Source organism: Anomaloglossus baeobatrachus, unplaced genomic scaffold (assembly GCF_048569485.1).
Source record: "Anomaloglossus baeobatrachus isolate aAnoBae1 unplaced genomic scaffold, aAnoBae1.hap1 Scaffold_109, whole genome shotgun sequence".
In the NCBI taxonomy this organism is placed as follows: domain Eukaryota; kingdom Metazoa; phylum Chordata; class Amphibia; order Anura; family Aromobatidae; genus Anomaloglossus; species Anomaloglossus baeobatrachus.
In genome coordinates this window covers 253,359-267,171 of record NW_027441879.1, presented here as the reverse complement: position 1 = coordinate 267,171, position 13,813 = coordinate 253,359, and the positions used below count along the sequence as shown (strand labels likewise).

Here is a 13,813-nt window from a genome sequence, read left to right as displayed (position 1 = left end):
TGCAATGAGCCGTAAATTTTATATGCAAGCTTCCTTATACCTGTCTTTAAGCCAACCACAAGTTTCCGGTAAGTGGAACTGTAAATGTTACTTCCTCATTATCTTAAGATCTGTTTGACATGTATTCTTTGGTCATAGTGAGATAGGTTAATCCAGAGGACATCTCTTTGATACTGAATTATTGATGGATCAAATAATATCTGGGATCACTATATCTTTTGATTATGATCCCTATCTAAATCACATTCAGTCTTCAGTCATATCACATTGGTATCACACTCCCCCACTGCTGGTGTGTAATCCCAGGGGCCCTCTCTGCAGCTTCTCACTCACCACCGCTGGCACTGATGTAACGTTGCCTCTGAACCTCAGGGAGAAAATGGAGGGCACTAGGATCCAGTTCACCTCAGTCTTTCCTCGGCGTCTTTCAGGCTGAAATCCCCACACTGACAGTGCTCCTCTTTCTGCCCGCTACCAGGATCAATTGCTGCAGCTCTGGCTCCCTTAGCAGGTAGGCTCTTTTTCCACCTCCGCACCAGGCCCCCTCCTTACTTCCTTGCCACCACAGGTCACCGTTTGTAAAATGGCTGCAGCTGATTGAAAACACAGCAAGGCACTGTAACTCCGTCCCTCCTCTCAGCTCTCCCGGTCGCCACACCGCACCCCCGACCTCTCCACTGCTTGTGTCTCTCTCCAGGGACCTTCAAGGGGTTAATTACAGTCTCCCCCGCTGGGATATATCCAGGATTAAGGATAACGGAGCTTGCCAGACACGCGTCCTCCTAGCTCCAGGCCATAGCCACGCCCCCTCCCATTGGACTCTTAGTCATCTCCCTTAGAGACTTCTGTAGGACCCGTACTCCGTACCCCGAGTGTTCCGGCTACCGTGCATCTAGGCCCTCTGGTGGGGTGATCGGACAGTCCCTGTATAGGGGTTAGCTCCGGGTTGCCTCTCTGGGGGAGTCCGGTGCACGGTCCCGTGAATCCACCTCCAGGATGTTACAGTAGGACACACTTCAATGCTTCCCACTTATAAGTGGGGGCTGTGTCATCCACTGAGTGGTCCTCTATGAACCTTGTGATAGAGGTCTGAACATCGGTAACACAGAGCTCATCCAGCAGCAACGACTCATTCAGCCGCCACGACCCTCTGGGGCCGAGAGAGAAGGAATCTCAATCGTACAATAGGCCGGCGCGTGGTGTGACCACAGTATGTTATTAATCCCAGTATGTTGGATCAAGGGGAGGGCATTGTGCTGTAATAGTATGTAGCCTATACGAATATATGAGTCCTGTGTGTGGGAATAGAAACTATAGTCTCTGTCCGACGGGTGTTTTAGTCTCCATGTGTCTAACAATTGAATGCGCAATAAAGCTTTTTTGATACATTTAATGGTAGTGTATGTAATGCTGCATTTCCCCCTAGAATTATCCAATGTGGGGTCAAGGGTAACATTGAGGTTGCCGCATAAAATTGCTGTACCTTGTATAAAGGGGATCACGGCGTCGACCAAACGAGCAACAAAGCTGTCCTGCTTTTGATTTGGGGCGTATGTATTAATTATTATGAATGTTTGGTCCCCCACCTTCAGCGAGAGGATAATATACCTTCCAAGACTATCTGTCGGGCACTTTAAGATTTGATGTGGAAAGGATTTATGAATGGCTATCGCCACTCCTTTAGAACGGGAATCTGGGTTGTCTGAGGATACCCATGTCTGGTAATACTTATTTTTAATAATGGGGCATGTTCTTGTTTGAAATGGGTCTCCTGGAAACATACTATTCTCACCTTCCGTTTATGGAGGTGGTAAAGTATCTGTGTCCGTTTCTCCGGAACGTTGAGGCCCTTGGCATTAAAGAAGCGATGGTTAGGTCCGCCATCTATAAGAGGATGAGACATTAGAGATACATGAGAGAAGGAATCGAACACGATCAGCCCGGCCGCCAAAGGTAGAGAGAAGAAAATACTTGAGGTGGGTAGAGTGTAGCAGGGAAAAAAACAAAGAGAACAGCAGGCATAAAGACCTTGCACAATAGTCTAAGGCGGACTTTGCACATTACGACAAGCCGATGCTGCGATGTCGAGTGCGATAGTCCCTGCCCCCGTCGTACGTGCGATATCTTGTGATTGCTGGCGTAGCGAACATTGTCGCTACGCCAGCTTCACATGTACTCACCTGTCCTGCGACGTAGCTCTGGCCGGCGAACCGCCTCCTTACTAAGGGGGCGGGCTGTGCGGTGTCACAGCGACGTCACACAGCAGGCGGAAATAGCAGCGGAGGGGCGGAGATGAGCAGGATGTAAACATCCCGCCCACCTCCTTTCCTTCTTTCTCATAGCAGCCGGGACGCAGGTAAGGTGATGTTCCTCGCTCTTGCAGCTTCATACACAGCGATGTGTGCTGCCGCAGGAACGAGGAACAACATCGTACCTGTCGCTGCACCAGCATTATCGAAATGTTGGAGACTACACCGATGATACGATAACAACGCTTTTGCGCTCGTTCATCGTATCAAAAAGGTTTTACACACTACGACATCGCAAGTGACGCCGGATGTGCGTCACTTTCGATTTGACCCCACCGACATCGCACGTGCGATGTCATAGTGTGCAAAGTAGCCCTAAGTCCAAACAAATGTTCCTAGGGAATATATCCGCCTCATCAGGGCAGGACAGAGGATCCCAACCCATTTGTAGAAAAAAGATGTCAGACATAACCGAACTGAGCTCTAAATATACTTAAAACTTTAAAGATAGCCATAAACACCAGTAAAGGTATCAAATGCTTATGCAACATGGGCGATGAATAGACTTTAAGGCAACATGTAAAAGCCCTTCAACTTAAATAACTGTAGGTAGTATAGGTCATAAAGGCACGCACAGCCTCTGAGCTTATCTATGTTGTCTGCCGAGGACGGGCTGGTCTGCGACCCCTTTCGCCTCTCGGGAGTAGCCCCCTACTGGACTCTGCAGGTGGGATCGGCCCGGAGGTGCCAGTTCATCCCCTGGGGACCCAAGGCTGGAGCAAAGTGGTAGGCCATGCTGAAATGGAGATTGTAGGCAGATCCAGGCTTGAGATGAATGCCGGAAAGTCCTCTGGGGAACGTAAAAGACCCACCACTGTGAGTCCTTCTGTACCGATAGGGAAAAGGGCAATCCCCACCGGAACGGTAGACCCTTCTCTTTTAAGACATCCAGAAGGGGTTTAAGAGTAGAACGTTAAGCTAGGGTGTGCCTTGAAAGATCCGGCATTATTTGAATGGCAGAGCCATTGTATGATAAGTTCTGTTTCCTCCGAGCAGCTTGCAAAATGGCCTCCTTGGCGGCAAAAAAATGCACCCTGCACACAACATCTCTTGGGCAAAAATCCTCTGTATCTGGGGGATGCAGGGCCCTGTGGGCTCTGTCAAGTTCAAGAGGGGCTCCTGGTGGCCTCTTTAGTAAGTTATTAAAAATTGAACGGAGGACTGCAGGAATATCAGGAGTGGCAATGGATTCAGGAAGGCCCCTAACACGTTCCTTCTGTTTCTGTTCTCCAAATCATCTACATGCTGTTGGAGGGCAAATAATTGCTTGGACTGGTTCTTTACTGTCTCTTGGATAGATTGAATAGAAACCTGAGAATTTGATTGCCGCTCATCAAGGGCATAGACCCTATGGGTAAAGAAAGTTCAGTCCGCAATTGGATGAATTCCTGTTTACACTCTGCTACCACTTGATTGGCCAGTGCTGCAATATCATTCTTGGTGGGAATCGCTTGTAACAATGACCGCAGATCTGCCAAGGATGCCGGATGGTCCTTGCCCATTGAGGCAGCAGTATGAGACATGTTGGGATATGCACAGAAAGAGTCCTGTAGAGCTGGACCATATATCAATTTCTGCGTACCTTGGGGGTTGTTTATGCCTTCCCATGCCTGTGGCATTGTCGTAAGTCGAAGTGTGGGGGACCCGAGCACCCTGGGCCCTCTGTTCACGGGCATCAGTGTACCCCTATCCAGATCCCCATCTGGGCCTGTCAGGCTCTCTGCCCAGGAGGAACCCATAAACCAGCTCTCTGAATGGGTGGGGGATGTCTCCCTCTGGGGGATTCCCCTGGACTCATTAGTAGCCACCAGGGGACTATGTGGCCCCTCTCCGTCCCCAAAGCCCACTGTGGAGCTTGAGACCTCTAATAGGGGAGTGGGGCTGAGATTGTTGCCACAGTCCCTAGCTTGGGCCCCCTTCACCAGGTCCTACCGCAGTCAGAGCGCCTGAGAGCTGCAAACAGGCCATCCATCGGAGTTAAATGCAGCCCTTTCCTCCCCCCCTCCACAGCACCTGTATGCAGGGTTGATGGCTTCTTCTCCCCTTTTGCTCGGCGCGTTGACAGCTTCCCCATAGCCCGGGGCTGCAGCGGTGAGTCAGCGCCTGTGCCCGAGCGCATGTGCACCCTGCTATCACCGGCCGCAACCGTCCGATTCCCACGGGCGCCGACCGCAGGTGGGTTGTGAGGGCTCTCCGGTCCCAGCAGAGTCACAGCGGAGCGTGCGGCAGGTGAGGCTATGGCTGTGGATGTCCCATCCTCCAACACTGAACCGCCGGCCTGCTCTCCATGTACGCGGCCGCCATCTTGTAATGGCGCCGCTGGATTTACCACCTCGCTCTGCGCGGAGCTTCTGCTGCTTCCTGCCGCCACCGTGGATCTGACTGTGAGTCCCTCTGCATCACGGGGGCTCCCCGCCGCTTCTCCCATCCTCCGGGTCTCCAGAACCGCTGCAGTTTCGGGCATCGGATCCAATACTAGTTCAGGATCTGCAGGCCTCAGCTCCCGCCCTGGCTGTGATACTGTCCCAGGCTCCCGAGAGCGGGTGAGATAAGATCCAAAGTTGCTCTGGGATGAGGGTGGTCATCTTGGGGTGCGAGGCTTGACCTTTTTGGTTGAAAATTTGCCCATTTTAGATGTAAAAACCAGCTTTATGGGGGATTATAGAGAGGAGCTCAAAGAAACAGCGTCTTTACTTAGTCATGTCCACCTACGCCTCCCCGCGGTCGGCATTTTCAAAAGCAGGAGAAGCCGCTAAAGCAGTGTGACAGCTGTGCAGTGCCGCGCCGGTGATCGGTGAGTATGAGAGAGGGGGTGAGAGGGAGAGACCGACTGACAGAGAGAGATGAGTATGAGAGAGGGGGTGAGAGAGAGAGACCAATCGACAGAGAGAGATAGAGAGCGAGAGAGACCAACCGACAGAGAGAGACCGACCCACAGAGAGAGAGACCGACAGAGAGAGAGAGTCCGACCGACAGAGAGACCAGGAGTGATTTTAAACTATTTAGATAGTTCTCCTGGACATGCTGAGCATGCTCATTAGAACCGATCCGGTACCGCCGGGCCACCGCCCGTCCACGGTCCATACGGTTCGCTCCAATTAGCCTCTCCTGCAGACGGTCACCACCGTCTGCCAACCTTGCTGTTTGTGCCCGGGCCACACACCCGGACACCGTCAGTCTCTTTGCTCCTTTACCACTCTACTTCCTTCTCTTTCACTCTCCTCTCACTATCTCTCACTGCTACCTCAACTCCTCAGAACTCCACTGTCGCTTCAACTAACTTCCTTTTCCCACCTCCAGGACTGTGAACTCATCGGCGGGTGGTGCCAACCGCCTGGCTCCACCCCCTGGTGTGGACATCAGCCCCTGGAGGGAGGCAACAAGGATTTGTGTTTGGCTTCGGTGTGCTTGACTGGGGTGTAGGGTGTGATGGTGTAGTACCTGTGATGACCTGGCTTGTCCAGGGCGCCACATAAGCAGTCCTATAATCAGCATATAAATACTGGGGCTGCTAAGAGAATGGGTTAGTTTGCTCTCCCTTTCCCCTAATGCCAGTCTGTCTTCTATGAAATTGAATTTAGACTTCTGTAATTAAGAGACCTTTGGTTACATCATGTCAAAACCCAGAGCAGAAAGTCTAAAAATGTAAACACAAAATTAGTGCAGAAAGTACATGAGTAGATATCTCTTACTGGATAGAGGTGGAGGAAACACATCCTGAGGAACATCAGGATCTTCTTGGTTACAGTCCTGTGCGAGAAGAGGACGGGGACATCTCTCTGGTGTTGTCCTCTTACTGGATAGATCTGGAGGAAACACATCCTGAGGAACATCGTGGTCTTCTTGGTTACAGACCTGTGGGAGAAGAGGACGGGGACATCTCTCTGGTGTTGTCCTCTTACTGGATAGAACTGGAGGAGAAAAATACAGGGATTGAATTCATTCCTTACATACAGATAATTATAGGCCGTGTGTATTTAGTCCTGTCTATTACCTGGTGATGTGAGGGGCTGGGGAATCTCCATCATGACGTCCTTGTACAGATCTTTGTGTCCTTCTAAATACTCCCACTCCTCCATGGAGAAATAGACGGTGACGTCCTGACACCTCATAGGAACCTGACACATACAATGATACCGTCACCCCCGATCCCTTCATAGCGTTACTGTATAATGTCCCAGCATTCCCAGCAGTGTCACCTCTCCAGTCAGCAGCTCAATCATCTTGTAGGTGAGTTCTAGGATCTTCTGGTCATTGATGTCCTCATGTATCGGGGGGTGAGGTGGAGGCCCCGTGATTGGGCTCAGGGGTCTTCCCCATCCCTCAGACACAGGGGCCTGACAGCGCTCACTAGAGGTCTTCTTCACTACTGTGTAATCCTGGTTATGGAGAGACACAGTAATAAATCTCACTCCAGACATTTCCAGAGTCCTCACCTCTCCAGTTCTGTCCATCTGTTATTCCCATAGATAAGAATGATGTAATGTGACGTCATCAGAATCTCTCACCTCTCCAGTAAGCCGGAAGAGGATCTCTAGGGTGAGGTGTAATATCCTCTCCGCCATCTTGTCCCTGTCCATATCCATCCTTCACGGGGCAATCAGGAGAATTCTCTTCTATAGAAGATCTCCACTGAGAGGATCCGATATTGTAAGGACCTGAATGGGAAGGAGATGAGCCGATATGTAAAATACTGCAGATAATAATGGAGGTAAGAAAAAAATGTTATCATGAAATGTGCTATTTAAGTAGTAAAACTGACCCATAAAGGTAGCACATTATTTTTATAGCAATATAAATACAATGAAAAGTGATCAATTATCCATATTGCACCTAGAATGGTATCAATGAAAATGTCGGCTCATCAAGCACAAAACAAGTCCTCACTCAACTCAATCGATGCAAAAATAATAATGTTACCGGTGTCGGAAAATGGAGACACAAACTGATTTTTTTTACAAAAGTGATTTTTATTCACCACTAGAGATGAGTGAACCTGAAGTTCAGTGTTTGGTACAAACTCAGACTTTTCCAAGAAGGTGCAGAGATCGGATGCTTTACGAATGTAAACCACTCTCGCGAGCATCGCTGTGCTCGGGTGCGCTCGGTGCTCAGCCCGGTGTGAGCCGCTTGCAGTGTTTGATCGGCTCGCACTGGGGGTAACAGCATGATCGGATGTAGTGTGCACCCACTATTTATTCACCATTTCACCATACTTGAACTTTTACTTAAACTTTATCCATTTAAAAAAAAAAAAAATCCTTCATATGGCATGTGGGCGGAAAAATAAAAGCAATTATTACTCCCGGAATAAGAGCAGGAAAATACAAAAGAGTAAAAACAAAAAATGTCCCAGTTTTTGGTTAGGAACAGAGCAATGGAATTAGGTATTGTTGTTTCTAACAGAAGCAGAGGGGCCCAGCATTGATTCATATGGGGTCTGTTCGATTTCCTTTTCTTCAGCGCTCTATTGGGAGACCCAGACGATTGGGGTATAGCTACTGCCCTCTGGAGGCCACACAAAGCACTACATCAAAAGTGCAAGGCCCCTCCCCCTCTGGCTATACCCCCCCCGTGATATCACGGGTTCTCCAGTTTTAGCTTTGTGTGCGAAGGAGGTCAGACATTCCATGCATAGCTCCACAGATTTTAGTCAGCAGTAGCTGCTGACTATTTCGGATGGAAGAAAAGAGGACACATATAGTGTCCCCAGCATGCTCCCTTCTCACCCCTGGATGGTGTTGTAAGGTTGAGGTACCTATTGCTGGTACAGGGCTGGAGCCTGACATGCTGTTTTCCTTCCACATCCCCTGGTAGGGCTCTGTGGAAGTGGGATCCTGCCGGCCTCTCAGCTCTGACGCCGGGCTCCATCCACAGACCCATTAGAACCTGATGGAGACGGAGCAGGAGTACGATCAGGGACAGGCCCTGCATCATACAGGTACTCTGTGTCCCCGGCAGGCACAGACACACTCCGGGCTGGCTGGGTGTTGTAGTGCGCCGGGGACCGCAACGTTGGAGCTAGTGTCCCTACAGATTACTGGGGGATTGTTTGTGTATGGGAACGCAGCGCCGACCCCCTCTGGACCGGGCGGCGCTGCTGTGACTTGTGGTGCGCCGGGGATCCGCCGTCCGCGCTTTTACGGCGGCGGCGGTTATAAATTGAGTCCCCGGCTTTTTGGGCCTAGGACGCCGGCAGCTCCGATTCGTTCCCGCCCCCACCCTGTCATTCAGGGTAGGGGAGAGACGCTGTTCGCTAGCAGCGACGAGGGCTGGAGCCTGATTTACATGCTCCAGCCCTCACACTAGGCACAGAGGGAAGCAGGCTTCCCGCTCTTAGCCAGGAACGCCCAGGGCCCGCCCCCCTTCCTCTCAGGACGCCGGCAGCCATTACATGCAGTCTGGCTGGAGGAAGGACGCAAGGCTCTGGGAGACCTGGACTAGGGGCTATCTGGCGACCACACACCCGCTTTTTAAGCGGGCGGTAAGCGATTTTTCTGTGCTGGTCCCTCTAGTGCCTCACGGTGTATCGGTGTACTGTGTACAGATATATAGATATTGTTTTTCTTGCACTGTGAGGTCGCTTCTGGCTGCTCTCCCAGATCACTCTGTGGAAGCAGCAACATGCCATCCTCAAAACGCAAGGCTGCCAAGGCCAGGGCTGTGTGTACTGCGTGTGCTGCATGTGGGGCTAATCTACCAGCAGGCTCCCATTGTGTGCAATGCTCCGACCCGGTGCTGCTTCGCCAGCCGGAGTCAGGAGAGGTAGTGACCCAGGCTGAGACGCTTGTAAGTTCTGCCCCGGTGACAGGGACAGACTTTGCAGTTTTTGCTGATAATATGTCTCTGTCTATGGCAAAAATCCTTGAAACCTTGCAATCTATGCATGGGGCTCAGTCTTTGGGCACGGCGAGGCCTCTGTCCTCAGGTCCCCCTCACTTGGAATTAATCCAGCCCACAGGGGGGTCCCCGGCTTCACAGGCCGAGGATTATGACTCAGATGATAGCCCCAGCCACCCTAAGCGAGCTCGCTGGGAAAGACCCTCGACGTCATCACACTGCTCAGGGTCTCAGCGCAATCAGTCTCCCTGTGATGTGTCTGATGAGAGTGATCAGGAATCCATTCCTGGAACCCCTCTCAACCTGGATACCCCTGATGGGGATGCCATGGTAAACGACTTTATCTCAGCCATCAATAGGCTGTTGGATATTTCTCCCCCAGCCCCTTCAGCAGAAGAGGCAGCGGCAGAGCAGGAGAAGTTTCGTTTCCTTTATCCCAAGCGTAAATTGAGTGCTTTCTTGGATCACTCTGACTTCAGAAAATCAATCCAGAAGCACGACGCTCACCCAGAAAGGCGTTTCTCTAAACGATCTAAAGATACGCGTTTCCCTTTCCCCCCTGAGGTGGTCAAGCGCTGGACACAGTGTCCAAAGGTAGACCCCCCGATTTCCAAACTCGCAGCTAGGTCCATAGTTGCAGTGGAGGATGGCGCTTCACTTAAAGATGCCAATGACAGACAGATGGACCTTTGGTTAAAATCTGTCTATGAAGCTATCGGCGCGTCGTTTGCTCCGGCATTCGCAGCCGTATGGGCACTCCAGGCTATTTCAGCTGGCTTAGCAAAAGTGGATGCTATCATACATCCAGCAGTGCCGCAAGTGGCGCATCTTACCACGCAGATGTCGGCGTTTGCGTCTTACGCTATCAATGCGGTCCTAGAATCTACCAGTCGCACCTCAATGGCGTCCGCCAATTCGGTAGTTTTGCGCAGAGCCTTGTGGTTAAAGGACTGGAAAGCAGATGCTGGTTCCAAAAAATGTTTAACCAGTTTGCCTTTATCTAGAGATAGACTGTTTGGCGAGCCATTGGCTGATATCATTAAGCAGTCCAAGGGTAAAGACTCCTCTTTACCACAACCCAGAACAACCAAACCTCAGCAGAAAAAGTGGCAGCAGAGGTTTCAGTCCTTTCGAGGTTCGGGCAAGACACCATTTACCTCGTCCAAAGGGACTCAGAGGACGCAAAGAAACTCAGATTCGTGGCGGGCTCACACGCGCCCCAAGAAAGCAAATGGAGGTACCGCTTCCAAAGCGGCTACCTCATGACTTCCAGCCCCCTCCCTCCGCATCGCCGGTCGGGGGCAGGCTCTCCCGCTTTTCCGGCATTTGGATGTCACAGGTCAAAGACCGGTGGGTGACGGACATTTTGTCTCGCGGGTACAGAATCGAGTTCAATTCTCGTCCTCCAGCTCGGTTCTTCAGAACCTCCCCACATCCAGACCGAGCAGATGCTCTGCTGCAGGCGGTGGACTCCCTAAGAGCGGAAGGAGTGGTGATCCCAGTCCCTCCTCAGGAACAAGGGCAAGGGTTTTACTCCAATCTCTTTGTGGTTCCAAAAAAGGACGGCTCGTTCCGTCCTGTTCTGGACCTAAAACGGCTCAACAAACATGTGCACGCCAGGAAGTTCCGGATGGAAACCCTGCGTTCTGTCATTGCCTCAATGTCCAGAGGAGACTTCCTTGCCTCAATAGACATCAAAGATGCTTATCTCCACGTGCCAATTGCTACAGAACATCAACGTTTTCTACGTTTTGTGATAGGAGACGACCATTTTCAGTTCGTAGCTCTGCCATTTGGTCTGGCGACAGCCCCACGGGTCTTCACCAAGGTCATGGCGGCGGTGGTAGCAGTCTTGCACTCTCAGGGACACTCGGTGATCCCTTACCTAGACGATTTATTGGTCAAAGCTCCCTCTCAAGAGGCATGTCAGCACAGCCTGAATGCTACGCTGGAGACCCTACAGTCTTTCGGATGGATCATCAACTTTCCAAAGTCGATCCTATCACCGACTCAATCACTAACGTATCTTGGCATGGAGTTTCATACTCTAGCAGCGATAGTGAAGCTTCCGCTGAACAAGCAGCGGTCACTACAGACAGGGGTGCAATCTCTTCTGCAGGGCCAGTTGCATCCCTTGCGGCGCCTCATGCATTTCCTAGGGAAGATGGTGGCAGCCATGGAAGCAGTTCCCTTTGCGCAATTTCATCTGCGCCCACTTCAATGGGACATTCTCCGCCAATGGGACGGGAAGTCAACGTCACTGGACAGGAAAGTCTCGCTTTCCCAGACGGCCAAGGACTCCCTACAATGGTGGCTCCTTCCCACCTCATTGTCTCAGGGAAGATCCTTCCTGCCCCCATCCTGGGCAGTAGTCACGACAGATGCGAGTCTGTCAGGGTGGGGAGCGGTATTTCTCCACCACAGGGCTCAGGGGACGTGGACTCCGCAGGAGTCCACCCTTCAGATCAATGTTCTGGAGATCAGAGCAGTGTATCTTGCTCTACTGGCCTTCCAACAGTGGCTGGAAGGGAAGCAGATCCGAATCCAATCGGACAACTCCACAGCGGTGGCATACATCAACCACCAAGGAGAGACGCGCAGTCGGCAAGCCTTCCAAGAAGTCCGGCGCATTCTAATGTGGGTGGAGGACACAGCATCCACCATATCCGCGGTTCACATCCCAGGCGTAGAAAACTGGGAAGCAGACTTCCTCAGTCGCCAGGGCATGGACGCAGGGGAATGGTCCCTTCACCCGGACGTGTTTCAGGAAATCTGTCGCCGCTGGGGAGTGCCGGACGTCGACCTAATGGCATCCCGGCACAACAACAAGGTCCCGGCATTCATGGCGAGGTCGCGCGATCAAAGAGCTCTGGCGGCAGACGCCTTGGTTCAAGATTGGTCGCAGTTTCAGCTCCCATACGTGTTTCCGCCTCTGGCGCTCTTGCCCAGAGTGCTACGCAAGATCAGATCCGAGTGCAGCCGCATCATACTCGTCGCTCCAGACTGGCCGAGGAGGTCGTGGTATCCGGATCTGTGGCATCTCACGATCGGTCGACCGTGGTCACTGCCAGACCGACCAGACTTACTGTCCCAAGGGCCGTTTTTCCATCAGAATTCTGCGGCCCTGAACCTGACTGTGTGGCCATTGAGTCCTGGATCCTAGCATCTGCAGGATTATCTCAAGGAGTCGTTGCCACAATGAGACAAGCTAGAAAGTCGAATTCGGCTAAGATCTACCACAGAACGTGGAAGATTTTCTTATCCTGGTGCTCTGCTCAGGGAGTGTCTCCCTGGCCATTTGCATTGCCCAAGTTTCTTTCCTTCCTGCAATCGGGGTTAGAAAAGGGCTTGTCGCTCAGCTCCCTTAAAGGGCAAGTTTCGGCACTATCCGTGTTTTTTTCAGAAGCGTCTAGCACGTCTTTCTAAGGTGCGCACGTTCCTGCAGGGGGTCTGTCATATTGTGCCCCCGTACAAGCGGCCGTTAGATCCATGGGATCTGAACAGGGTACTAGTTGCTCTCCAGAAGCCGCCCTTCGAGCCTCTGAAGGAAGTTTCCTTTTCTCGGCTGTCACAGAAAGTGGCGTTTCTTGTTGCGATCACATCGCTTCGGCGAGTGTCTGAGCTGGCAGCTCTGTCATCCAAGGCTCCCTTCCTGGTGTTCCACCAGGACAAGGTAGTGCTGCGCCCTATTCCGGAGTTTCTCCCTAAGGTCGTATCCTCTTTTCATCTTAATCAGGATATATCCTTGCCTTCTTTTTGTCCTCATCCGGTTCACCGGTATGAAAAGGACTTACGTTTGCTAGATCTGGTGAGAGCACTCAGAATCTACATTTCCCGCACGGCGCCCATGCGCCGTGCCGATGCACTTTTTGTCCTTGTCGCTGGTCCGCGCAAGGGGTTGCAGGCTTCTAAAGCCACCCTGGCTCGATGGATCAAAGAACCAATTCTAGAGGCCTACCGTTCTGCGGGGCTTCCGGTTCCTTCAGGGCTAAAAGCCCACTCAACCAGAGCCGTGGGTGCGTCCTGGGCATTTCGTCACCAGGCTTCGGCTCAACAGGTGTGCCAGGCAGCTACCTGGTCCAGTCTGCACACTTTCACCAAGCATTATCAGGTGCATACCTATGCTTCGGCGGATGCCAGCTTAGGTAGAAGAGTCCTGCAGGCGGCAGTGACACCCCCGTAGGGGAGGGCTGTTTTGCAGCTCTAACATGAGGTATTTCTTTACCCACCCAGGGACAGCTTTTGGACGTCCCAATCGTCTGGGTCTCCCAATAGAGCGCTGAAGAAGAAGGGAATTTTGTTACTTACCGTAAATTCCTTTTCTTCTAGCTCTTATTGGGAGACCCAGCACCCGCCCTGTTGTCCTTCGGGATGTTTTTTTGTTGTTTGCGGGTACACATGTTGTTCATGTTGAACGGTTTTTCAGTTCTCCGATGTTATTCGGAGTTAATTTGTTTAAACCAGTTATTGGCTTCCTCCTTCTTGCTTTGGCACTAAAACTGGAGAACCCGTGATATCACGGGGGGGGTATAGCCAGAGGGGGAGGGGCCTTGCACTTTTGATGTAGTGCTTTGTGTGGCCTCCAGAGGGCAGTAGCTATACCCCAATCGTCTGGGTCTCCCAATAAGAGCTAGAAGAAAAGGAATTTACGGTAAGTAACAAAA

At 51.6% G+C, this 13,813-nt stretch overlaps 1 protein-coding gene across 2 annotated transcripts in view; it reads right to left on the bottom strand.

Moving 5' to 3' along the window:
* LOC142260469 (uncharacterized) overlaps positions 1–6,442 on the bottom strand; it is a 39,683-nt gene extending 33,241 nt beyond the window's left edge. For both annotated transcript variants that reach the window (XM_075331940.1, XM_075331941.1), the window contains exons 1-2: positions 6,304–6,442; positions 6,002–6,220 (exon numbers count right to left, since the gene is read on the bottom strand). In XM_075331940.1, coding sequence (XP_075188055.1) covers positions 6,002–6,220; positions 6,304–6,436 — 352 coding nt within the window. In that variant the 5' untranslated portion in view covers positions 6,437–6,442. The remainder of the gene's footprint in view (positions 1–6,001; positions 6,221–6,303) is intronic.
* Between the last annotated feature and the right edge of the window lie 7,371 nt (positions 6,443–13,813).